The 26744-nt window shown below is 41.1% G+C and overlaps 2 protein-coding genes across 4 annotated transcripts; one reads left to right on the forward strand and one right to left on the reverse strand.

Moving 5' to 3' along the window:
- Positions 1-24: 24 nt before the first annotated feature.
- Positions 25-13907, reverse strand: rad54l2 (RAD54 like 2). Of its 2 annotated transcripts, XM_034138945.1 has the most exons (22): positions 13767-13907; positions 12023-12224; positions 11430-11739; positions 11216-11346; positions 10979-11119; positions 10638-10864; positions 9705-9887; positions 9450-9583; positions 9166-9362; positions 8740-9082; positions 8470-8647; positions 7823-8053; positions 7475-7593; positions 6978-7096; positions 6437-6536; positions 6135-6340; positions 5564-5733; positions 5111-5307; positions 4667-4851; positions 4431-4520; positions 4251-4343; positions 25-3755 (listed from the first exon to the last, which is right to left on the reverse strand). In XM_034138945.1, exons 2-22 carry the CDS (start codon positions 12171-12173, stop codon positions 2740-2742), a joined length of 4521 nt encoding a protein of 1506 aa, XP_033994836.1. In that variant the 5' UTR covers positions 12174-12224; positions 13767-13907; the 3' UTR covers positions 25-2739. The 2 variants fall into 2 exon arrangements, with proteins under 2 accessions (XP_033994836.1, XP_033994837.1); XM_034138946.1 differs by lacking the exon at positions 4251-4343.
- Positions 13908-14496: 589 nt separating this feature from the next.
- bap1 (BRCA1 associated protein-1 (ubiquitin carboxy-terminal hydrolase)) lies at positions 14497-25942 on the forward strand. Of its 2 annotated transcripts, none has more exons than XM_034139365.1 (17): positions 14497-14676; positions 15667-15696; positions 15837-15891; positions 16097-16229; positions 17032-17151; positions 17942-18003; positions 18160-18302; positions 18654-18732; positions 18829-18952; positions 19199-19319; positions 19427-19602; positions 21240-21370; positions 22013-22476; positions 23326-23555; positions 23710-23802; positions 23903-23975; positions 24938-25942. In XM_034139365.1, exons 1-17 carry the CDS (start codon positions 14640-14642, stop codon positions 25069-25071), a joined length of 2205 nt encoding a protein of 734 aa, XP_033995256.1. In that variant the 5' UTR covers positions 14497-14639; the 3' UTR covers positions 25072-25942. The 2 variants fall into 2 exon arrangements, with proteins under 2 accessions (XP_033995256.1, XP_033995257.1); XM_034139366.1 differs by having other exon boundaries at positions 23329-23555.
- The last annotated feature ends 802 nt before the right edge of the window (positions 25943-26744 follow it).

Here is a 26744-nt window from a genome sequence, read left to right on the forward strand (position 1 = left end):
AAAGCATTTTCAAATGATTCACAATGCAATAGAAGAGTGTTTTATTGTTAAAATAACATTGATAACACAGTCATATTCTGCTCGCTCTAGGCTGCATTTATGAAATTCTTACTGGATCAGTCATCAATGGGTCAAAGTGAACACAAAGTTAAAAAACATGATTACAAAAAAAGAATGTATTTTCCATCATAAATAAATAACTTTCAGATGTTGAAAAAACGGAAACTGTCAGGTGAGTGAACACCAATAGGAAGTTATAAAAAACATTTAAAAAGAAGAAATATTTAATTAAACATAGAAATTCCACATATTTGACAAGAAATGGCAGACGGGTTATGTTTTATAAACTGATCATTTCCAAGACTCAAATGCAAAGCGTTTTTCGAGAAGACTGAGAATAAAGACATGGCGTCAGTATGATTTACCTCATACAGTTAACCAACAGATATACTTTTTCAAAGTGCCAGGTCAAACACAAACCAATTCAAGATTCCAAGACATGGGGAAGAAAACTGGATACATCCTTGATGAAAAAAAGGAAACATCCAGAACAACCACTGGAAGCATCCATTAGTAACAGAAAGTGAACAGTACGTAGTCTGTGGGAGAAAAAGGTCCCCACAAGGAAAGAAAATCTACAAAAAAATACTTCAAAAGAGGGAATGATCTGTTGTCTCAGGTTATCCAGTTTTTCTATAAAATGCTAACAACCACTGCATCTGGCCTATTTTACCAACAGAGGAGAAAGACTTGTCTAAATCGACATACCTTGGAGGTGTCTTCACAACACAGAAACACAAGGCTACAGAGAACAGCAAAGACCTAAACCCCCTAAAGCACCGCTGACCTACACTGACTGACACGACTGACAGAAGCTACTTACACAGCACTGCTTTAAAAGACGCACCTCTGTAAAAAGCTACCACGTTATGACAGCGTCATTTTGGTAAGGCCACCATAACACCGGACCTGGTTCTGCCAGTCAGAGGTGGTCGTAGTGAAATGTTTGATACCCCTTTTGATGGACATTGACTCAGGCTGCATGAATGCAATGTGTTCTACGGTTTAGGTTGCGTTTGTTTTTTAGCAAGGGGGTGAAAAAAGGGGTCGAATCTACATGTATAGTCAAGGCTAACTGATCTGTAAAAACTGCAACAAAAGAGGCGACTGAGTAAGCAACATTGAACTCCTTTTGTGTTCCTTTTGGCTTTCACACTTCTCTATATCACAATCCTGAATCTGCCCAACACTTTTATTTATTTTTTGTTTGACACCAACGGTCTAAATACTCAGTATCTCTAACAGATTTGTAAAAGAATGCACTAAGATTCTAAAAAATGCTAAGACTCAAGACCCCTTTGTGTTATTTAAGGCTAAATATGAAAGAACACAGTCCGAATCCATGTTCCAAGCCCCTGCGTTATCAAAGGCTAACAGTAAATACATTCATTTTAGTTTTAAGGGGGTAAAAAAGGTAAATTATAAAGTAGAACGTAAATGTGTTTCCTCAGCATAAATGGAAGAGCATGTTTATCAGCATGATTGTAATAATAAAACCTCTCCCTACAACCAAAATCTACACACTGCACATTATTGACTTGCAATATAAACAATGATAATGACTGCTATATACAAAGTATCAACATATTCAGTTATAGTATCACACATAATATCCTTTCAACAGAGGATGCTACAACGCCTATCAAATTGCTAAAGAGTAAAGTATTCTCAGAGAGCCTAAGATTTCTGAGTTAAAGGTAAGCTTAGTAGGATTTTTAAAAACATTAAGCCCACGTTCTGTGGCCATTGTGAGTTATTTGTACTTTTTTACTTTCTAGTATTGTTTACTAGAAAGGAAACTGTGCTGAAAGAAAAGTATTGTGTTATTATACGTGTTCAGCAGGTGAGTACTGCTGACATGTGGAACAGTAAGTCAAATTTTGGTTTGTACTAGACTGTTTCACAGCAATATATCATGAGGCAATCAGACATGAATCTGTTTTCATCACATGACTTCTTCTGAACTCAGGGGAAATAAAAATAAAGGAAAGACGAGGCCTCGCTTTAAAGTGTAGCAGGCGAGGCTAGAAAGCCCCGGAAAGATTCAGCTGGTCCCCGAACTACAAAGTTCTGATCCCACTGCTCTGATGCTTCAGCTGAACAAGTCCCAGATATTCAGCATAAGGATTTGTTACTCTGACTTCGAAAAGTCATCGAGGTACAAGTTCTCCTTGCAGGTGAGAATCTGTGTGTGTGTGTGTGTGTGTGTGTGTGTAGCTTCATGAGAACATTAGGAATGGTATTACAGTTCACTTCACTGGTGATTATGTAAAACTGATTTAAAGGGCTTGAAACACATTTAACTTATCACAAGCTTTTCCAAATTCTAAGTTGTTGTTTTGGATTAACAATTCTCTTTTTAGTTCCTGAAAAGTTGTATTTATTTGTGCATTTAAAATCTAGATGACCAGTTAAGTCATCATTGTGGAATTTCCCTTTCTGTCTTCTTTATGATGTAATTACATATTCAGAGTATGCCAATACGCCTGTCTATCAATCATCAGTTCATACAAATCGGGTAGATACTGTAACGCTGCTGTGGAGACGGCCCGTTAACAGAGTCAATCTAGTTCATTTATTAAACATGTAATAATTCCCACTCCTAATGTATTTTGTGTTAGCCGTGATTGATTAAACTGTTTTATGTGTGAAACTGCATCTGCAGGGCTTCTTAAGTCTCTACTGTCCTGTCACCTCAATAACATCGTCATCAGAACTACTGCCGCCGTTCTCCGTACTCTGATGTATGTCCGGTTGGGTGAGAGCTGCCCCCAAAAGGCTGGAAGTTGGGTTGTTGAAATGGGAGAGGAAACTGGATGTGTTAGAGCTGGAGTTGGGCGTTTGAAATCCCCCTGAAAGGAGAGGGCTGGAGAACATCCTGGACTCAGAGAGCAGCGACTGACTGTAGTTGAGGGGGAAGCCTGAAGAGAGCAGGTCGGCCATGTTGGGATTCATCAGGTAGGGAGGCAGAGAACCTGAAGCCAGGGAGGAGGAAGTCGCTGCAGAGGGTGTAGATGACATAGGGATGGTGGCCGAAGCAGAGGAGTAGACGGGAGACATAGAGGAGGACGAGGAGGAGGGGGTGGGGAGGTGTCCGTTCCCTGTGGACGGCTGTCTCAGTAGGTCCGAGCCTGCAGAGGTGAACATGGTCTGTAGGTCAGCCAGGGTTTGTCCTGGAGTCTGAAGGAATGAAGACCCTCCACTACCACCCATTAGAAGAGGGTGACTCATGTGACCCATGTTCCCCAGCAGGGAGGAGGAGTTCAGACCACCGGGGGGGAAACTGAGCCCACTGGAGCCCATGGACAGTCCGGGGTAACGTGATGCAGCAGAAGAAGAGCGTTTGCCTCCTATCGGTGTGTTGCCCTGGCTCTCAGTGCTTCTGCGCTTGCTGCCACGCATCTCTAAAGCGGAGCTCAAGAGGTCCTCACCGAGTTGCCTGCTCAGATCACCGCTCTGGTTGTATTGCGAACTTCCTTCATCACCCGCTGGTAATGCCAACATTTCTGACGGCAACTCATTCCCACTGCCGGCGTTGGCATCTCCTGTGGATGAAGTGTAGCGGCTGAGCTCTCGGAGGATCTCCGAGCTCAAGGGAGAGGACGGCCGCCCATCCTCGCTGGGGGAGCCCTGCTGATGATCCGCAGGCGACAAACAGCCGTTACTGAGCGCATGGATATGGGAGCCCTGGATGTCTGTGGGGGGGGGGGGGGGGGGGGGGGGAGAGAGAGCAATGCAGCCATTAAATGTCAGGATAGATGTACCGTGTCCTACAGGGTCCTGGAAATAAGATGGTGTAGCCCAATTATATATTTATTTGCACAAAAAGAAACTAATAGCCAAATCATGGGAACAAGTATCAACTGTGATTCCTTTTATTTTTTTCCCCTCTAAAATGTCTTATTTGTCATACTTTAAATGTAAACATTTGCTCTGTTTGCATGGTCTGTTTGTGGAGTTAAAGCAAACAATGATGGAAAGTGACTTTTTTTAGCATAATTTAAAAGCTCAACTACTAACACATCCATCTGCTGATAGTAACAAGAACAAATAGGCAGCTACCTTTTAATTGATTTGTATAAGGCCATGTATAGAGCCACAGAAGACAGTATACAACTCTGGTTGTATAGTGTTTCTCATGACAATTTCACATTGTGTGAGAACCAAGAATAATAAATATGTGTTTGTACCTCTTGAGGCAGCAGAGCCCCCAACAGCTTGCCTAGTGATTTTTCCAGATCGAATAGCAAAAATCCTTCCATCATTTGTCCTAATGTAGGTACCTGTGTTTTAGAAAATATCAAGAGATGGAGTAAATCACTCAAAATAATTTTTTATAAAGGAGAAAATGTGTTCTTTGTTGCAACTACCTTTTGATCCTCTGATCACATGGATGCTCTCTCCTGCAGAAATTCTAGCTTGAACGTCTGTTGTGCTGTTGGATCCTGGGATTACAATATCTGTAGATTTGGACAAAATGGCCTACATTAGTCACAAAGTCTACAGTCACAAAACATAATTAATGTTTTTTCATCTTTAAATACTAAAAGGGTGTAACATTTGGGAGTTGTTGTACGATTGAATCATTAACTGAGATTATACATACCAGTTGTGGTGGTAATCCTCTGCACATAAACTCCAGCTTTCTGCAGGAAGTTGACAGGCAGGCTGCCCACAGAGCTGGAGCCAGACATGCCCATGCCGGCCTGGCGGGGCATCATGGGAATTGGGGTTGACTGGATGGGTCTAACACTTGCCACAGGCTTGTCATCCGGCCGCACCATGGCCCGCCTGAAAATATGAGGGCTGAATTCATGAGATGCTCACAAACAATTGTGTCCTGTCTAATGGAAATTCATTAGAGAAAGACGATGAACTCACAAAGAGTTACAACCTCAAACATATAAATGTAATGGTGGTTTTATTTTTGGTCGTGTTTTTGCCAGTAAGGATGGCAGACACTCATTTTCAGATTTGAGGTGGATGCAACTGCTCAGACTCATATATTTTGGTGGAGGAAAATGTAAATGAACAATTATCCAAAACTCACCAGCCGCGTTGAGTAAATGCTGGTATGTTTGTGAGTGTCTGATCACTCGTTGGGTAATAAGGGGCGTATGAGGGGCGAGAGTAGGGCACCGAGGCTCGTTTCTCATCCTCATAGCTCTTCTTGGCGGCTCTCTTCTCTGCTTTGGTCAGTTTCGACTCTTTCCGGTCCACCAGCAGAGATTCGTGATGAAAAGGTTGCTAAGGAGATACATGGAAATAGGGAAATTCAAGTACCGATCATCTGTCAGATCTGATTCTACATAACATGTTGTTGTACTGTGCAGCCCAAGACCACTGGGCATAAAGTCAACATATACAAAAAAGTCCCACGCAAGGCCAATACTTGAGTGAGTTTGAGCTCAGTTCTCTCATACCTTAATTTAAACACCAAACCTAAAAAACTGCCTTTCTTGCAGAGTTTGGACTCAAAGGTAAGACCATCATGCAGCTGTACCTTGGAAATGAGGTGTGGGTAAAGCTGACAAGCGTTTTGCATCACAGCTTCAAACTCATCCCCCATGTGCCGAGGACTTTGATCAGGTTCTTCTTCCACAAAATGCAGCAGCGACTCCACTTCCTTACGGGTGAAGTTCAGCACTGGGTTCAGGTCGTCAACCACACGGTCTTTAAACAAACGCAGAAAAACAGCTTCTTAAGACTTGATCATATTTATGTAGATGTTAAATACGGCACACATCAGATCTGCTTGAGTATGTCTTAATAGTGCTTGCATAAGGGACAATAACACAATAAATATCAATATTTGTTTAATAGTTACTAGTGAAATGAAGCCTTCAAATAAAATACCAATAGGTAAAAGTGAAGCTTTCCTATGTCCATTTGAACAATGTACATCTTATTGACTGCACTCTAACATGTTATAGCTGGCATTTATAGTTGTTCTGTGTTTTCAGCTTACTATTTTATTCCCCTTCCGCATGAGCCGGACCCTGTGCATTTGTGAAAATGATAATTAAACCCAATTTCTAACAAACAAATGATTCACATGTGTGAAGCTCTCTTACCGGACATGCCCTGTTTGGAGACTTGTCTGTCATAGATCTTTTTCTCCAAGGTGAAATCACAGACGAGGCGGTAAATGAAGCAAGGTTTCCTCTGACCGTAGCGGTACACCCGACACACCGCCTGAGCATCGTGACACGGGTTCCAGGAGGCATCAAACACAACGACACGGTTGGCCCCGATCAGATTTACCCCCAAGCATCCCGCCCTGCAAGGAACACACCAAATGATTGATTGAACATTTCTGCCAGTGCACAAAGGAAAGGTAAAACATCTTTAGAAAATAGAAAGCAGGGACATATACCTTGTAGAAAGTAGGAAGACCCATGCTGCGGTGTTCTCTGGGTCATTGAATTGATTTATAAGGCGCTCTCTTTCTGAGGCAGATGTACTCCCATCCAGTCCTGTAGACAGACACACATCATCTCTCAGCACTAAAGCACCCGAGCACACTTTCACTTGCAGTGTATCATGGGATTTTTTTCATTGAAAACTTAACATAAAGCTGGGAGACTTTGAATTATCTTTTATATTGTATTCCTATTAGAGAGGTACTGATTCAGCTTGGCAAAATATTAAAACAAAAAAAGGGAATTTACCACTATCCCTTGGGAATTAAAGTACATACAAAAAAAGACAAATTCCAAACAGTTATGTAAAATTGCAAACATATTAATCCTAAACTTGTTTCCAGAGCACAGTATGCCTAGAAAAACTGTGAAATGGGTGAATTTGAGGAATTGCAGCCAGTTTGCATTTGAATCTTCAGTGGTGATGACCACACTCCTGCAGGGTCGCTGGTTTGGAAGAGAGAGAGGAGAGAGGGCAGGGATTGGATGACTCACTGTAGTAATTGAGGTTGCGAACCCAGGTTTGCCTCTGGGTGTCAGGGGGGGTGACGCCTGCTGGCATGGGTCTCTTTGCTAAGAACTCCTCAATGACCGTCAGGGTGGACAAACTTTGACTAGAGTACAAAGCAAAAACACACAGGTGGTAAGAAAATAAAGGGCACTGTATTATGAAATAAGTTAAAGTCATGAAATAACAATTAATCAGTCAGTCAGATGTTTTTAATGACACAGAATTGCTGCATGCACATATGGCTACAAAACAACTTTTCGTTTAACAATTTGGTTTAACTGTGACATTTCTGTTACAAGAAAAATAACAGAAAATGGTATAAGACGTATGAGGATTCAAAGATGAATTTCTTACAGTTAGCATAAAGCTCTGAAAGTTACAAATAAGTCTGATTAAGGAGCTGAAATGAAAAGACAGTCAACCTCTCCTCTAAGCTGCTTACTGCTGGATTTGTGTGTAACGCTATGTACGCTGGTCTTACCTGAAGACTAAGATCTTGTCTCTCTTTTGTACGCTCTCCTCAATCAAATGGAAGAGCAGCGTCATCTTGGCAGAATTCTCCAGAAGTCCTGTGCAGTAGTTTGACATTATGCCCTTTGCCTGACACATACAATATGGGGGGGAAAAGGCTGTTAAATTAAAAGAGATTTCAGGGTTGGAGGGATGAAAAGCCAACAAAGAATACAACACAGCAGACATATCAGCACAAGTCATATATTGCAACAGTTTTCTATGTGCTTGAGCTTTCAAACAGAGATGTCAAAACAAGAGGAATCTTTTAGCCGCAGTAATCATTTAGCTAATCTTTACATGGTCTGCCATGACATACCCATTCATATGTGATGACTTGGTTGGCTCTTTCCTGAGAGTGATTGACTAGTGGCAGGGCGTTGTTGACTTTGCTGTTGCTTGAGTCGGCTACTTTGCCTTTGAGGCCAGCACCGGATGCATTGCAGCGGGCGTTACTCGCTGAAGTGATGTCGTCCAGGTCCAGGTCCTGCTCGTTGGCCTGATTCTCCTTCTGCAGGGCTTCATAGAGGACGTCTGGGTGATTCCAGATCTGGAGGGATCCAAGAAAAAGAGGAAGGCTTACTTGATGAACCATTACCACCGTGTTTGTATGACAACCAAGCAAGTTAGTTTACGTCGATGTCTGTCTAAAATGTTATACTTTCTCATGTATTCCTATGCAAAATGTAAGGCCATAGTGACCTTGACCTTTGACAACCAAAATCGAATCAGTTCATCCTTGAGTTCAATTGGTGGTTCTGCAGAATTTGAAGACATTTCCTCAAGGAATCACTGAGATATGGCGTTCACGAGGAACTGGATTGGCAATTTAGTGTATTTATGGATATAGAAGACAATTCAAGGTATAACATTTTAAGTGTAAAGACTTTTTTTGAACATTGTCCCTCATTGGGCTGGCTCTTCCAAGCAGAGGTTTCTACCTAACAGCGAGGATAACAGTCTCACCTTGCAGCACACACAGAAGGCTTTGAGGGGGTTCAGGCCGAGCCAGCCACTGTTCCCTGCTTCTCGGAAGCGTTTCATGAACTCGTTATACAGCGCCCTCTGAATGGGAGAGAGCCGCACCAACATCACATGCTCCTCCTTGGAGGGCAGCTGGTCTCGCAGCACATCATGACCTCGTCTGTAACCAAGAAAAGCGCCACAGGAGAACATTAACAGGTGAGCATCAAACAGGCCACTATGCTTTTGTATAAATAAGGTTACATTTCTTACCTCTGGACAAAACCCTCTAGCAGGCTGTGCAGCACGTGGCTGCGGTAGCGCATCAAGCGTACATCTTGAGGTGTGCTGTCCATGCACTGCCCGTTAAGAATGGGCCGCTCAAACATGTTGCTGAACTCCTGACGTGTTCCCAAAAAGTCGGGCCTAACAAAGTCCACCATGCACCAGTATTCAGTGAGGTTGTTCTGCAATGGGTAACCAGTCAGGACTACTCTGCGCCGGGAGCGGATGTTCTTCAGGGCCTGTGATGTGCTGGCATGGTAGTTTTTAATTCGATGACCCTCGTCACATATGACCACGTCTGGGCCAGGCCGCGCTATGGCCCTTTCAATACCTGAAAAGACAGGGTTTTTAATGGCATACACAGACAACTTTGTTCGGGCCACTGCTTCCCTTTATCCAATGATTTCTGCTGACCTTTCATGAGTTCCTGCTGTCTATCTTCTTCATCCAGGTCGATGATGATTGGTCCTGCTGGCTTCTTTGATTTCCTCTTCTTACCCGTCACAAAACTCTTCTTCATAGATAGCAGGCGGTACATCTCATAACCCATCAGCAACACCCCTCCCTCTCTAGACCAGTCCTCCACAACTTTGGCTCGGGCCATCGTGGTTCTGCAGGTAACACAGTTAGCATGATTAATATCTCCAATGTTTGACAATTAATGCTTAACCTTACAAAGAACATTGCATGCTACATACTTGTGCTCATCGTTGAGAATGTGAACTCTGAAGGTGCGGCCTGTGATGACTGCAGGGTCAGTGTCCGGGTAAAGAGCTTCTTGTGGTGGGAGCCAGAGGTTAAACTCTGTCAGCCAGTTCTGAAGTGTGTTCACCTTTTACCAAGGAAAAAAAGATGGCTTAGAGGTTATTTTAAATCATAATAACATAGTGAGTTCAGGAAATGTGAATGTGTGATCAACAGTATTATCGACATTATACACTTTGATTACTCACAGGAACAATGCACAGCACAGTGTGAGCCTCAGTATTCCTCAGTAGGATGTCAGTGAAGGAAATGACCTGCAGTGTCTTGCCCAGCCCCATGCTGTGAGCGAGGATGCAGCCAAAGCCACTGCTCGTTTTATACCGCTCCAGAGACTCAATGAGGTTGTCATAGAGAAACCGGATTCCCCCAACCTTAAAAAGGAGAAGACAAATGTTTGAGAGAAAACAGTCTGGATTAGGGGTTTCTGTTACTAGAAACCCCTAATCCAGAAAGCTGCAGCTCATTGAGAACGCCACTGCTCGAGTCCTGACTAACACTAAGAAAGTGGATCACATCACTCCTGTTCTGAAGTCCTTACACTGGCTTCCTGTCTGTCAAAGAATTGATTTCAAAATACTGCTGCTGGGTTATAAAGCTTTGAATGGTTTAGGCCCAAAATACATTTCTGACCTACTGCTAAATTATTAACCATCCAGAACCCTCAGGTCTTCTGGGAAGGGACTGCTTTCTGTCCCCAGAGTCAGAACTAAACATGGAGAAGCAGCATTCAGTTATTATGCTCCAAATATCTGGAACAAACTCTCAGTAACCTGCAGGTCCGCTGCAACTCTGACTACTTTTAAATCCAGGCTGAAGACTTTTCTTTTTGCCGCTGCTTTTAATTGATATATTCATATCTCACACTGCACTGTAACTTTTATTCATGTACCCGTGTTATTCATGTTTTATTATCTTTGCTTTTAAATGAGTGTTTTTAAATGCCATTTTATAATATGTTTCTGCTGCACTATTTTTTTAATGCTGTTAATGTCTTTCATTTTTTGTAAAGCACTTTGAATTGCCTTGTGTTCAAAGGTGCTATATAAATGAACTTGCCTTGCCTTGCCTTACTGGCCGTTATTGATTTGAGAGTTTGAGAAACGACGAGATGGTGGGCATACCTGGTGAGGTTTGACCGCCTTGGCCAGCTGTGGAGCGAGGTAAATGTCTTTCTCCTCTGCAGGGTGACTGATGTTTACCAGCACTTGACCCTGGGCATCAGGCAGATTCATAACGTCATTGATGTGCGCCCCGCTGCTTTCCTCTGAGGTGCCATCAGCATCCTCATCGGCCGACTCGCTGCTTATCTGCAGGGCGTCTTCATCGCCAGAACTAAGCTCGATTATATCTACATCATCAAAGGAGAGGTGAACACTGTGTGAGAGCATGCTCAATTCTCTTTGTCATGATTTACTCTGAGAAAATAAACATCATTGTTTGACAGAAGTATCATATATTTTACCATCTCTAATGTCAAGTGCAGGCAGCATGGGGTCCTTTATGTCCTCCTCATCACCACTGCTGTCCAGACAGATCACATCCTGCTGGCTGAGCAGAGCGGGGACCAAGTGAGATACTTCGCCTACAATTGAAGCAGCGTCCACTATTGGAAAGATCAGAAGATAATAGGAAACTTCAGGATAGAAAACACAAAACTTAAATCTGAGAATGTGTAGCTTCACTAAAGAGGGATAGTCACCTAGCTGAGCTTCTGGGACAGCTGCTGTAGGGAAGTCCTTTCTCTGCTGCTCCAGACGTTTCCGCCGGTCCATCTCCTCCTGTTGGGCAGCCTTGGTCCCAGCCTCCAACTGATCCTCATTCAGCATCTTTCTGTTAGCATAAGGAACATTTTCAGTATAAATAGCTACATAATGTAATATACCCGAGGGAAAAACCCCAACAGACCAACGTACCTGATATTCTTCCTCATGTGTACGGGCTTCGATAGCTTGGAAAGTTTGGAGCCTTTTGAGGACTTAGAAGATTTGGATGATTTTGAGGATTTATGTTTCTTTGTTTTGCTGGAAGCTGGCTTGCTCTTGCTTGGGTTTTCTGGGCCTGTCAGAGGCGGAGAGCTAGAGGCAGGTCTGGAGGAGGGTCTGGGGGAGGTTGGGGACGCGGGCTGGGACGGAGCCTCGGGGGACGGCTCTCCGGAGGTAGCTGAAGGGGAGTCCCTGCCATCCTGAGTGGCTTCCGTCCTGCTCTGTGCACTCCCAGGCCGTTCTAGAGACAGAAAATAGACAGTATTTCAGTCGATGTCTTCAAAGACTAACAACAAGCACAAGTGTATTTTCTTTCCTGTATGTGAATGCATTAGGTTGTGTGTTTATACAGGGTTTTTCTTTGGCAGAAAAGAGGGGTGAAATCGTTTTATCCAAAAAGTTTTCTCTCTGCTCGTTGTATTGGTTTTCTATGACAACAATATCTTGACAACATATACACACTTTAAACGTCATTGTGTGATAGACTAGCATTGCCGCTTTTCAAATGTTTTATGGTCACTCACCGACACCATCATCATCTTCATCGTCTCCATCATTGTCATCCTCATCGTCCTCCAGGTCTTCATTGTCCTCCTCTTCCTCATTGTCCAAATACTCCAATTCACTGTTAAGGCTGGGCTCCAGGTCACTTTCTGAAACTGCCTCTTCAGACATGGTGTCTTACTAGGCTCTCAAAATATTACTTGCACACCTTCATTAGGTGCCCTAAGAAAAAGAAAAAAAACATCTCATCATAACGTAGGGATTCATGTAGTTTCATTGTCAATCAACAATTCAATTTGCCAATGATAATTTCAGTCAATCCACTAATCGATTAACAATAATTCTTTAGCAACAAGACTATAAAAAAGGTCCCAATATTTAGAAATGGTCAGATATGCAATGTATGCTTTATGGTAAACACTAGCTTACTTATTGTTTGTAAACGGGAAGGAAAGCACCATAGAGTCATACAAATGTGGCAGAGTGAAATATCAGTTACTATAAATGTCAGTTACTATTGCCAGTTCATGATGAAATAAAAACAAAGCCAAAAATAAACATAACACATTTGTATATATGGAGTAAAACAAAGTATAGTACATATGAAATAAATATGTACACGGATGATATGCATGTACAGTATGTATTCCATCTGAACTTGTAATCAAGCAAGATACATAAAGACAGTGTTAAAAAAAAAACAGTCAAGCACAAATACTTGTAATAAAACACTTATTTTCTCTAGGAGTAGGTCATAAGGAATTGAGACTAAATATCATAGATGGATAGACATGGTGAGACATAATATCCGTCAGCAAAATACATCATAAAAATGTTCACATGTATTAAAGTAAATCCCTTGTGTGGTATTTAAAAATAAGGCTACTTTAATAAGGCTCCTACTGTCCTCATATAGTATGTTTACATTAGCATATGTCAAACACTGAATGTCAGACATCTGAATCCACAGTACAGGAATAATTGGGAGGCGTGTGGTGCAGTGGGGTTGTCCGTTGGTGTTCGGATCAGGGGTCAAACCCCACTGCAGTCAGCATGTCGTTGTGTCCCTGGGCAAGACACTTCACCCCAAATTGCTCCTGTGGGGATTGCCCACAGTATTGAGTATGTAAGTCGCTTTGGATAAAAGCGACTAACAAGTGACATGTAATGTAATGTAATGTAATGTAATGTAATGTAATTGCGTATTCATCTGTGGGTGATCTTATGAATAACGTGCAATGTTTAAGTGACCCATAGAAAATATTTCACCCAAAGGGTTTTGAGCTGAGGATGAATGCAGCTAGCATCAAGCTACCTCTGCAGCATATCCATTGTATCATGTTGATTGTGAATTGACATATACTCCAAGCATCTATCGTGGATTGGCGTGATGAGCTAACTAACCCAATGCATATAAATATTATTGATACTCAGACACAGTGGGCACAACAATATGCTAGCTAATTGCATAACAATAAAGGCGAATTCAAACGCTAATAAACACGTTATTGGTGAACAGTTCATTGTTCACCAATAACAGTGGCAGCAAAACAGGGAGGCTGGTTGTAACTTGGGCAGGGAAAAAAAAACAGCTTTCCTTGCAAAAACGACTGTTTTGTGGGCTGTCTTAGAAAGATAACAATCGTATTGTGTAGGGATAACGGTAGCGGTGCTAATGCTAGCCTGAAATACAACAAGGCTTTCCCTGTCGGCTAGGTAGGAAGCGCCAGCTGAACACAAACATCGGTCCGCTGAGGATCTTACCGTGCATGCGGCTGCGCTGCGCTCCTCCAGAAACCTCGCTGTGCATACAACCACAGACCGATTTATTCCCACAGAACCTATTTAAATGAAATCAACTGATAAACGTTGCTAATTTCCAATTTGTTCCAGTGTAACCAACAGTACTGTTCCCGTAGAGGTAGCTCCAACTAAGGTTCCGGGAGTTAAAAAGCCCGATGAAGAACACGGTGTGCTATTAATATTTAACATTCCTAAATGATCCATCATTGCAAAACATTTGACTAACTGTCTCACTATTTTAGCCACATTTTACATTGATAGAATACTTTCTTATATTACATTAAAAAAAACAGCACAAACTGTATCTTTAAAACACAAAACATTTGAAACCAGTTTGAACATCTGAAAACATTTCTTTTTACAAAATAACCTGATTTTGTAAACCTCTTGTGTTGGTTCATATGTTTTTTTTTTTTTTTTTACTATTTTCTAATATAAATGAGAAAACAGCGTGTTTCTTTGTTATTATGTATGCCCTGACACCAATCCCCGACACTAAGTCGTGATTTGATGAATAACTAAAAATATATCTCGTCGTTTAACCTACTTTTAATATTTGTGTACACCATTCATTGTTAAAAATAATGTTCTGATGTTATCAGTTTTGTAGTTCTGACTACAGGAAGTTGCAGGGGGGCTGTGTTGTGTGTGACTCCCGTCGTTTCTTGATGACGTAGATTGTAAACGGCCAATTCTGTCTATTGTGTTTATCTTGAGCTCCACAGTTGTCTCGTGAATGGATACCGGATTATCGTTTAAGGTTATTATTACCCCTCTCTCGGACATGGACTGGAAAACATCGTAAATAATAGTCTGCTGTGCACAAAGAGGAAGATGAACAAAGGCTGGCTGGAGCTGGAGAGTGATCCAGGTGAGACAGCTCGAAACACAGCTAGCTGTCGTTAGCTTCAACACAAAACCAGAGGGACACTTCAGCTTCTTCAACAGCTTCACTTATTAACATTAGAGAACAACTTACATGCATTACAAGCTTAAAACATAGTACAATAAAATATGTTTGTGTATTGTGCATGTTGATTCACTTTATTGACTTTCCAAAGGAGAAATATGAGGAGTAAGTTAACGTTATGAGCAAACATATTAAACTTGACCTTTTATTCGTTTTTGGGGGTTATTCTATGTGACTGAATCCAAATTATTTTCGACTTATTATTAGAAATGTTTAACTTGCTATATGAAGGATGTGATGAGCCATTTTGGTTTACAAAGGGATCCTTAACATTAATATCCAGATAATACAGTATATCATATATATACACATGACTAAATATGTATATGTTCATTTTAATTCATTTCTTATTTTATAGTTATTTACCATTTTTTATTTTAACCTTAATTTTATTAATCTGTGTGAATCTGTGCTGTCCTGTTTTTCAATCTTACCCTGTTGCTGTTAAACTACTGAATTTCCCCACGGGGATTAATAAAAGTCCATCTTATCTTATCTTAAGTGCACATACGCAGACAAAAGCCTCAATACATACAGTAAATGTGCACTGTCATGAACGAAGCCATATTCATTATATGAATATATATATTGTTTTGAAGATAAGTAAGACAAATCCACAACAAGATAAAAGAAGATAATGGATCTAGAGTTATTGAACTGGGCAGGTTGTTCCAATCGGATGGAGATTCACATTTTAGGGCTTGTTACCCAGTGTCTTTAGAAATGTCTATTAAACACAGAAAAAGGAGGAAAGTGCCTTAGCTTAGACTAAGACTACAAGATTACCTATATGTTTTATGTAAGACGGATAGTCAAAGAAAATGCATAAAAAAAAATACTTTACATTTTTTAAATTCTAAAATAAACAATACAATGTTTTTTTGATTTCAGGACTCTTCACTTTGCTGGTTGAAGATTTTGGTGAGTAGCTCATTTACAGTAGCCGAATATCTTATCTCGCTTTCATGTGAATAGTCATGTTTACAAGAACTAGTTCCATTCAAGGGGCTATTAAATCCAATTAAAAGGTTTCCCTTTGTGTGGTTGTTTGTGTTTTTCAGGGGTCAAGGGTGTCCAAGTAGAGGAAATCTATGATCTGCAAAGCAAGTGTCCAAGGTATGTTTTCTGTTTCCAATCCGTTCTATTCAAATAGGTTTGGTGAAGAGCAATGATTGACAAAAACTGTCCACAGAAAGAGAGACACAAATATAAAAATCTGACATGTAGTTATGTGGCTATTCCAAGTTTCATGTCTTGATTTAAACAGCGTCTATTTTCTGACTGTAGCAACACCATGTGAAAAGTTTTGTATTTCTTGCAGTCCTGTCTATGGCTTCATCTTCTTGTTCAAGTGGATCGAGGAACGTCGATCCAGGAGGAAAGTTAACACTTTGGTGGATGAGACCTCTGTCATTGACGAGGACATTGTAAATGATATGTTCTTTGCTCACCAGGTAAGTGTTTCTGTGATCATACATGTTGGTAGTTAATGTTGTTTTTCCTGGTATATGAAGTCTTCTTATTAGTGAGCCACTGGCCTGTATTTGAAGTCCTAACATCTTCAGTATTAGTTCTGCCAATTAAAGGTGGGGTAGGTAATTTTGGAGAAACCAGCTCGAGTGCGCTAGAATTTGAAAATACACAACCGGAAAAAATCTGCCACTTCCTTACAGAGCCCCTCCTCCAACACACACGAACGCGCACATGACCAATGAGGGCACGAGATGGAAGGCTGACAGGCAGGTTGGCTATCCAGTTATTTTAGCCGGGCCGGCTAAAATGATTGGTCGTACTTTTTACAGTACTACGGCTTCCACAGATGACATATTTTTATGTATTTTTTGTCAAAGCACTTAAGATATTCATTGCTATCGGGATGTTAAGAGCATTCCATGGAATATAACAAAAAGTGTATCTCGAGCCGGTTTCTCAAACGTACCTACCCCACCTTTAAGTAAATGCAAGTATTATTTTAATAAATTGTATGAAGATTTTTCTTCAATTGTTTTAGCCGGTTAATTGTGGTTCTTTGTGAGTTGGGACAAATGTGGAGACAATTGTAATGTATAACATTTAATAAGTAAATCAAATGTAATGATTGCACAGTGGGATCCAAACATCCAAAGTACTGCTAAGACATCATAAGATATGTTCCTTCTTCCAGGAGGAATTGATTGTAGTAATGCCCTGTCTCATTGTTAATTACATGCATATTCTTGATTTGACTCCTGTTTATTCTTGTCTTTTTTTGTCTAGCTGATACCAAACTCATGTGCCACCCACGCTTTGTTGAGTGTGCTTCTGAACTGCAGTGGCGTTGAGCTCGGCACCACCATTAGTCGCATGAAGGCTTTCACCAAAGGCTTTAGTCCAGAGGTAAGATGTTTCTCACGCTCACTCATACACAGTGGGTGTTTCTCAATCGCGAGTAAAGCTGCTTCAGAGCCACTATTTCAAGCATACTACGTCATCGAGTGCCGCCGAAGTACTGTTCCAATCTCCAGCATACTTGGAAATCTACCGAGCCCGGCGTACTCCGTTTGGAGAAATATCGAGTCTGCACATGAGTAGACTTCGCGGTCTTAAAATCCCCACAATGCTTTGCGCACGGACCAATTTCCCCAAATCTGTGGCGGAAGATGTAAGGCGGGGCCTCTCATATGACGCACACCTGCACACTTGCTAGCGTGTTCCACACTTCGTTTTCCGAATGTCAGGAAGTATTCTTGACTCGCTTCTGAAGCAAGATGCTCGGCAGACATGTGCTACCAAGCAAGCGTACTCGCGATTGAGAAACACCCACTATCTCTGTTATTTTAAGTGTCATTTCATGTGGTGCTTTATATTTAGAGTTTTCATTTGAAAATCAGCTCTCAGATTTGTTTTGGATTTTACTGTTATTCCTAAAAGTTGACAAACGACAACTTAATATACAGTATTATAGGAACAGAGTAAAGTCTATGACCAAAAATAGCTTGTTAAATACATTTAGTTTAGTTTCTGAATCTCTCAACAATTTAAATCACTCTCTTGTTAAAATATTCCTTCTTTCTCAATTTCAAATGTCTTGATTGGCATGACCGTTTTTCAACTTTTGCTCTCTCCACCTCTTCTTCCTCCTCTCCTACTGTCATGTTTAACTTTGTATTTGTATTTCTTTTTGCAGAGTAAAGGCTACGCAATTGGAAATGCCCCAGAGCTTGCCAGAGCACATAACAGCCATGCCAGGTAGGTCAGGTCTCAGTCAGAGGTTCCTTTTGAAATATTCAGCTGTACAGAAGTCAGTCGCTGATTCTGTGAGAGAGAAAAATGGTCTGTGATTGGTCTACCATACTGTGAAAGATGTGTCAGTTTCTTAAGCTCTCTTTCTGTGTTTCTATGGAGACCGGAGCCCAGGCACTTACCGGAGAAACAGAATGGGATCAGTGCAGTGCGGACCATGGAGGCCTTCCACTTCGTTAGCTATGTGCCCATCAAAGACCGCCTCTTTGAGCTCGATGGACTAAAAGCTTACCCCATTGATCACGGTGAGAGCAAACACTGACAGAAATACAGAAGTCTTGTTCTTTTCACACTGATTTAAAGCAGTTTAGCTGCAGTGGAACCACTGAATCTTGTATTAAAAGGTATGCATATGGTTTAAACAGAATTTCCTAGAATAATTTTTCCGATTTCTTCTCCTTTTTAAAGTATTTACTTCACTTATTTTTATTTGTTATGTTTTATCATCATTTAAACCATGTCAGTATCCATAAATAAGGTCTAATTCCTCACTGGATAAAACAGCGTTATGACAAATCTGCTATAAAATGTGTTAATACATTTAGTGTTTGGGATTTTGCTTCCTAAAGTTAGTATAATATTTCTCTCTATTGTAGGGCCCTGGGGAGAGGAGGAGGAATGGACCGATAAAGCTCGGCGGGTCATCATGGAGAGGATTGGACTGGCCACTGCCGGGTGAGTCCAGAGCCAGTTAGCCCGAGCAGTGATTATTCACCTTCTACACACACCTCCAGGGCTTCATTCTCATGCTGCTGCTCTGCTCTTTCTCAGTGAGCCGTACCATGACATTCGCTTCAACCTGATGGCAGTGGTGCCTGACCGCAGGATGAAGTACGAGTCCAAACTTGAAATTCTTAAGAGGAATCGACAGACTGTTCTGGAGGGTCTGCAGAAGGTCAGGGACTGCTGCAAGTCTCATCAGAGGCTAAAATGAATAAACTTGGATGTATTGTTATAACCTCTGCTGTAGCATGTCATATTTGACACTTGTTTTAAAGTCCTAATTTAATGTTCCTAATATTCTTTGTCTTTGTCCAAGTGATATTCTGTAAAGGCGGTATTTGGGCTAGCAGGAGCTCCTCTGTCATGTCTACTGACCTTGTTGAATATGTTTAAAATGTATTTTGTATGTTGTCTTCAGATGATCCGGCTCAATCAGCCCGATCTTGCACAAGACAAGAAGCAGCAGGAGGACGATGGCACCGCTGCGATCAAGAAAGAGTCAGATGCAGAGCCAGTAACATCCCAGGGGGCTGATCCGGGTACTTATATCCGCTTTATTCCCCGAGTATTTGTTAAAACACATCTTGTAAATGGTGTAGGGGCTCATTATAAACATTCAACTGAAATACAATTACCCTCATTTTAGATTCAGTTGATGAGTCCGGAGCTCGGTCTAAAGATGCTGCTAACCCTTCAAGAAACGCTAAGGTCATGGGTAAACCTGCAGCTCCCTCAGGAGGAGGGGTCACCAGTCCCAACCCCGTCGCTCAGCGGCTGCCGGCCTTCCTGGACAACCACAACTATGCCAAGTCTCCAATGCAGGTGAGAGGACGGGAACAGCATTAGGGTGCTGGCTCGGAAGGTATTTTGGTCGTATACGATACGATACGATAATACTTTAATGGTCAGAGAAAGTCTGACATTTGACTTGCATCACAGCAGCTCCATGTGTAACATCAACATGGACAAATATCAAGACACAATACATGAAAAACAAACGACAAACATTTAACATAACAGCACAATCACTGAGAGAAAACATGCTCAAAGACCCTTTAGCGTGCATTTGCTCTGTATTTACTGTGAGGATTGACTGATGCACAAAGGATGCTTCAGGCTGACTTTATTGTATCGCGGGACCCTGTATCTCCGATTAGAAGGTACTTTAGCAGTTCATATTCGCTGTTCAGAACATGGTTTGGGTCCGAGATGATGTTGTTGGACAGCCTTATTAGGTTGTTATGATAGGCTGAGTCATAAGGTCTCTGACAGGGTTAACCAACAATCTTTGAGCAGATTTGTAACAGGTGTTGATCACTTTCTCCACCAATATAGGCCTCTAAAGATCTTTTTCAGACGCTTTGGTCGTAATGTGCACTTAGGGTGGCGTTCAGAGCTGCAACTAATGATTATTTTCATCATCAGTTATAACACCAATTATCTTTCTCATTATTGCTGCTTCACAAGATCCGGAAAATAGGGGAGAAAAATGTTCATCATAAGTCCCCAGAGTATTCATTAGGTTTTAGCTTCGAAATTAATTTGATTTTGGAATAGTTGCTGATTATTTATCTTTTGATTTCCCCAATTTACTAAATATTTTAGCTCTTGTTGAGTGCTGGACTGACAGCAGTTTTTTTTAGAAATATGTATTTCACATTGCCTTGTATCATTTCTAAAGACAAATACATGATTTAAATATTTTATGTAAATGCATTTGATTACATTACATGTCACTTGTTAGGCGCTTTTACCCAAAGCGACGTACATGCACTTAATACAGTGGGCAATCCCTACAGGAGCAATTTGGGGTGAAGTGTCTTTCCCAAGCACACAACGACATGGGGATTGAACCAGTAACCCCCTTGATCTGAAGACCAGTGCACTAACCCACTGAGCCACACTCCTCCTGTGATCTTTCTAGTCTTGTCAAGACAACTCAATTGAATGTATCGAGGCTTTCATCTTCACAGCATATGACACCCTATCTGCGCTCGCTGTAACAGGCAGGTGTTACATTGTTATGTGAGAAGATGACTACTCCACGCTCCTAGCAGCTCCGGACATCACACATTTCTTTCTGTCTCTCAGATCTGACCTAGGGACAGTCACTGTGTGTGTTGTTTCTCTCACTTCTGTATAAATAAAGAATGATTCTCCCTATCCAGCTTTCTGAGGCTCAATCACTCTCTCTTGCTCATTCAAGTCAAAAGTTAAGTTAAAGCCTTTTATTGTCATTGTACAAAAAATACAACGAGGTTCAGAGTGCAACCCTGTCCCAGTGTGCACAAACTAGGTGCTAATTGGGTCTTCAGTCATGGGGCGTTTTCAGATCATGCAAACTGCTATACTTTGAACTCAAATCCTCTGTATCAGATTGTCATATCTTCTACATTTCTGTTGTTGCAGCTCACATTTTGAATCATTTTGAGCTTTAATGAGAATGTTCAAATCAACAGGAAGAAGAGGATCTTGCTGCTGTAGTTGGTCGCTCTCGAGTGGCAGTTCCCCCCAAACCCCCTTACACAGACGATGAAGACGACGATGCGGATGAAGAGGAGGAAGTAACTGGTTCTGCAGGCACAACCAGGTTAGCATTCTAATGTGTACATAGGTACAATTGCTTTCTTTGTTTGTGGTTATGACCCCACCGAAAGAAGCAACATTTCTTTAAATAAATGTTTCTGCTTTTCGTTTTAAAGGTCCCCTGTTATACTGTTTTCCCTCAATATATTATAGGTCCCAGATATATACAAAACATGTCTCTGAAGTGTTTGGCTCAAAATACCAAACAGATCATGCATTGTAGCATCCCATAATCCCCTCTGTTTCAGCCCTGTTTCAAAAGTGCTGATTCTGTGTCTGTTACTTTAGATGAAAATAAGGAGCCACTCCCCACGCTCCTCTGAGAGATATTTGGTTAAAAAAAACACAATGGTGCTCTAGGACGAGATTCAGGTGATAAGGTGGGGGGGGGTGTTACCTTGGTTGTTGATTGGCTAATGGTTACACAAGCCAACAAAAACGTTATGACATCATAAAGTGGCCAAAATCTGATCAGCTCATTTTCAGACAGGTTTTTATATAAATGGATCAGGACAAAAAGTGAGCGAATCTTTTTTCCTGAAACTTTCAGAATCTCTTCACACAGAGGGGACACATGTTTATGTATACAAGACATGAAAAAGTGGATTTTGCATAATAGGTCCCCTTTAAATCTGCTGTCTTTTAGGTTTAGACGGAAGGCAAGTCTGCGATCACGACCAGTACGGGTAGTCACTGGGATGGAGAGCCAGATTGCCCTCACTGTATTAGCTGAGAAACTGAAGAAGGAGGTCCAAAGGAAGGATGCCCTTAACACACCCCTGTCTGTCCGCACAGAAGGGCGCACGGGGGGCATTTGCATCACATCTGCTTCACAGCCGTCCCCCACACCCAGCAACGAAAGCACTGACACGGCCTCTGAGATTGGCAGCGCCTTCAACTCCCCGCTGCGCTCACCCGCTCGCTCCCAGGCTGCCACGCGCCCATCAAGTCCAGTCGCATCCCATCTGTCTCGTGTGCTGTTCGGAGAAGATGAGATGCTGAGGCTAGACTCCAGACACAACCGCGCTGTGAGAGAGCTGGGTCCCTCTGTCAGCGCTGCTCTGCTACAGCTGCAGGAGGACGGAGTCATCTTCGCTCTCCCTCCATCTGGTGAGTACAAGAGGTCGTTACTGTCGCCTGTGTTATTTACAAAGGTGCTCTAACAGCCTCTGCTGAAGTCAGCGTTTTAGTCTATCACTTGATATTTATGGTACAGTTGGAGCATATTAATCATTTAAGACAATAGAAGTTAACAGTTTGGGGTGACCTTAAAGGGAGAATGTGCCATTTATTTTGTGGATGTCCAGTCAGAGTTAATGGGTAATGTTGTCAATTGAAGCAGTTCATTACTCAGTGAGTTTTGACAGAGGAAGCTGAGTTCTCCAGCTCGAGGAGCAGCTGGTACTGCCTCCATGTACCAGGATGCATTGTCCTCGAGATTCAGATGCCATGAGCTTCCCTGTCAGCCTTGTCCTCTCGCACAGCTATTGTCAAGCAGCTTCTGTAACGCTCCACTTTATTTCTACCGCCATTTATACTCGGTCTCAAATGAAAAACATTGAAAATCTTAGGCAGCTAAACATCGTTGATCATTTCCTCCTCTGAACTCATATTCTGGGATGCTACCTGCTACAAATCGATGAGAGACAACCAAATGTAACGGCTCATAGGTTTTTGAGGAATACAAAGAAAAACATGATGAAATAGCTTGCCGTTCGTCTTTGCATTCAACTATGTCACTGTCTCGTCAAATGCTGACTCTGAATGCAACTAAAAAGTGTGAAGCTGCAAACTCTACTTTCTCCTCACACAATGAGAAATGTATTGCTTTGATCAACTGTTTATTATCAATAAAAATTAGGCACAAAATCGATACATTATCACTTTCTATCGGTATAACATACCTTACTTTTATTCAGAAATAGTCCGCTTACTTGACTTGAATTGCTGTCTGTCCAGCAGATCTGGCTTCTGATGGAACAAAGCGGCCTTGCACCCCTGAGAAGATAAAAGACAAAGTAAAAGCAGAGCTCTCCGCAGGAGACAAGGAAGGAGATGAGGGGTCGTCTGTGGTGGTGAAGGAAGAGGGGAGCAAAGATGGAGCAGATGTAAAGCCTAGCAAGGAGAAGCTCAACGCTGCGGAAATGGCTGCAGACAGCAAGCCCCCTGGGGATAAGTACTCTCCTAAAGTAAGTCCTGTACTGTTATGATGCACTGTAGTATGTACCTTGCACACTCTCACATATTTGCTTCTACTGCCAATTAGGCAGCTGTTTCTAAGGCGGTATACTGGAAATATTCAACAAACAAACATTGTAGTTTATCTTATTCTGTCTCTTGCAGGAGTTGCTTGCACTGCTCAAGTGTGTGGAGGCTGACATTGCCAATTATGAGGTGTATCTAAAGGAGGAAGTAGAAAAGAGAAAGAAATACAAAGTAGGTTTTGATTACCTGAAACAAATCCAATATATTCGGTATTTGGTGAGATGTTATTTTAATTGGCTTTTAATTCAAATGTTTTGTTTTCATTGATCAGATTGATGATCAAAGGAGGACCCATAATTACGATGAGTTCATCTGCACCTTTATATCAATGCTGGCCCAAGAAGGTAAGTCTCATTATTCTTATTTTCTTCACTCTTTCTCAGCGTTAGCTGCTTACAGCTTGGCTACAACACACAAGCTAACAACTGGGAAACTAATCTAAACTAACAACTCTCCTTGTTATAGTGGGAAAATGTAACACAGGAATTCACTGGAGACATAAACAACCTTTCGGGAAACTGCATGCATCATTAGCCGTATTTTACAAAACGAACAGTACAAAACTGTCCACTGGAAGTCTAACCTTCCTGTTAATGCTGATGAATGGCACATTTAAATGGCTAGTAATGTTCAGTGGAGTGTAAGCAGTGGATCAAAGGTATGAAACTGAACAGAACATCAAATTTGAAAAAAACAAAAACCTGTCCTGCCACATACGCTTCACAACAATTACTGTTAGCGCAGGGGACAGTGCTGATATGCTAATGAATGTACAACGTCATCTGGCGAATTTGAGCAAATTCCGGTGCTATTAATAGCTATCTTTACTGTAAAAGAGCTGTTTTCCATGTTGTTTTGCCACAAGGCTTTGTTACCGTTGTGAGACATCATTTAAGTGTGAAAGTGAGGCTTACAGTGAACCAATCTAAATGCAAATGGTGGTGCTATCTATTGCCACATTGTCCAATCAACATGCACTTCATAATAATAAGTTAAAGAAAAAAGACGTCTATTGCAACTTTAGGGTTCTGAGTGTTAAAATGCATTTATCCACCTGAAATACATACAGGGACACATTTACAAATACAAAGACATGTATATGTGTTGTTCTGCTTAAAAGGAAAACATTGATGTTACAACACACAGGTACATGTCCCTTCCAAATAGAAAATAGAGAAGACTACAAATACATCACATGTTTAACCACCATACATATGCAAACCTTAGTTAAATGCTACAATCTGTTGTTGTGTTTGCATTTTTATCATTTCTTGGCTCATTCATTCTGACTGGGTATCTTCTTCAGGCATGTTGGCCAGCCTTGTGGAGCAAAACATTTCTGTGCGTCGACGGCAGGGAGTGAGTATTGGCCGCTTGCACAAACAGAGGAAGCCTGATCGCAGGAAACGCTCCCGACCGTACAAAGCCAAGCGCCAATAACTACAAACAATCATAACTTCTATAAGAAAGTAACTCTGTGAGCAATCACCCCAGAGAAAATGAAATTGTTGCACTCCTGAAACTCTCATAAAGGCCGTCTAGTGTTGTATTTTAGCCAGACCCTCATCTTCTTCATCAAATCGACCATGTTACCAAGGTCAGTTATTTTATAATTTATGTATATACTGTATGTACTACCATTTTAATCTCAATGCAAATGTTCTTCTTCTTGTGCCACTGCTTTTGACACTTGTAAATATGATAAAAGGCATGTTCCCAATGGTGTATCTGAATGCTTTTTTTATCCATCAAAGTATTCATTGTTATTGGAAGATGATCTCCAAAGTCCTAAAATCCGCACAACTTCTTATGTAACTACAATTTGGTAAAAATAAGACGATATTTCCTAAACTTTATGCCATACTAGATTTCTTTATGGTGCCAATAAAGTACTGAATGTTTTGAAAGAAAAAGGCCATGTTTTATCCATCCCTAGCATTTCAGTTATAATATCCTCACTGTTGGTAATTTACTATACAACATAAAAAGCATATTTTATATCACTTGTTTCATGGACAATTTTTAAACTGAAGAAGACGTCATGATGCATTAAGGTTTATTCTTTTCATCGGAATGTCCTTTAAACTGAGGCTTTCTAGCTGTGTCTAGAGGTCCTGTGAATGAAAAAGAAGCTATTGTTATTTTTGTACCAGAAATGGGAACTCAAAGTGAGTGAATAGAAGTTGAATGTGTGCACTTGTGTGTTTTTGTACATATGTATCTGTTAATTGGCTCACCTGTACACTGAGGTCAGTTGTTCTTTGTGCTTGCGAGTTCATACTACAATAAAGTCAATGAAAATATCTTGCTATAATCCAGATTTCTTTTTTTGACGTGATACGACTACAATGGTTGAAAATAATTGTATATTTGGAGTGAATGTATTGTAGGATTCCACCTAATAGTACAACGTGTCACTGTACAAAGATATTACTAAGTTTATCTAGGAGGTTAGCTAGACTAGCTTTATTAAACCAGAGTAAAATGTTTGATTGTAGTGACAGTTGGTGTACACTAGGGAGAGCAGTCATTCAGTGACCATCATTACGCTGTAAAGAGCCTTTCACAATAAAATTGACTTTTTCTGCAAAGGTCTTGTCATTTGGCACCATGGCTGTAATGTACATGTGTATTTTGATGTAAATATTGTAGTATTCTAAGTGTTTTTGGAATAATGTTTTGCATTTAAGTAGTATTTAGTTTGGTATCGTATAAGATTAAGAAAACCAGCAATAGGCCTTACATTTCCATGGTTCAGCCTATTGGCCTTTTTGCTTAAATGACAAACGATTATTTGTAATTGATTATCAAAATAGTTGTTTATTCATTGTCTGTCAGTTGACTTATCGATTAAATTTATCGATTTAAAAAAAAAAAAGATCAGTAGCCTGTGTCCAAATAATGTACGCTGTGGACCTTTTTCTTTACAGAAAATGCTAAATATATGCAAACGAGATAAAGGATTATCCCATTTCAAAACACGTAGTAACGATGTATGATGTTTCTGTCGCTTAGGTTACAAAACAAATGGTCCATATGAGGGAAAGACCCGGATTAAATCGGGGAGGTCCCAGTGGTCTCTCCAGTCATGTGCCATAGAGCGGCTCAGATGT

The sequence above is a fragment of the Trematomus bernacchii genome, unplaced genomic scaffold (assembly GCF_902827165.1).
Source record: "Trematomus bernacchii unplaced genomic scaffold, fTreBer1.1, whole genome shotgun sequence".
Lineage (NCBI taxonomy): Eukaryota > Metazoa > Chordata > Actinopteri > Perciformes > Nototheniidae > Trematomus > Trematomus bernacchii.

Bases quoted from the DNA above. Each gene is read 5' to 3' on its own strand.
- rad54l2 (XM_034138945.1), bottom strand. From the start codon at position 12,173: ATGTCTGAAGAGGCAGTTTCAGAAAGTGACCTGGAGCCCAGCCTTAAC. The intron at 6,537-6,977 runs GTGAGTCATCCA...GTCTGTCTACAG, and splicing joins TCGCAACCTCAATTACTACA to GACTGGATGGGAGTACATCT. The intron at 4,344-4,430 runs GTAGTTGCAACA...TCTAAAACACAG, and splicing joins TGTGATCAGAGGATCAAAAG to GTACCTACATTAGGACAAAT.
- bap1 (XM_034139365.1), top strand. From the start codon at position 14,640: ATGAACAAAGGCTGGCTGGAGCTGGAGAGTGATCCAG. The intron at 21,371-22,012 runs GTTAGCATTCTA...GCTGTCTTTTAG, and splicing joins GGTTCTGCAGGCACAACCAG to GTTTAGACGGAAGGCAAGTC. The intron at 23,803-23,902 runs GTAGGTTTTGAT...TTCATTGATCAG, and splicing joins AAAAGAGAAAGAAATACAAA to ATTGATGATCAAAGGAGGAC.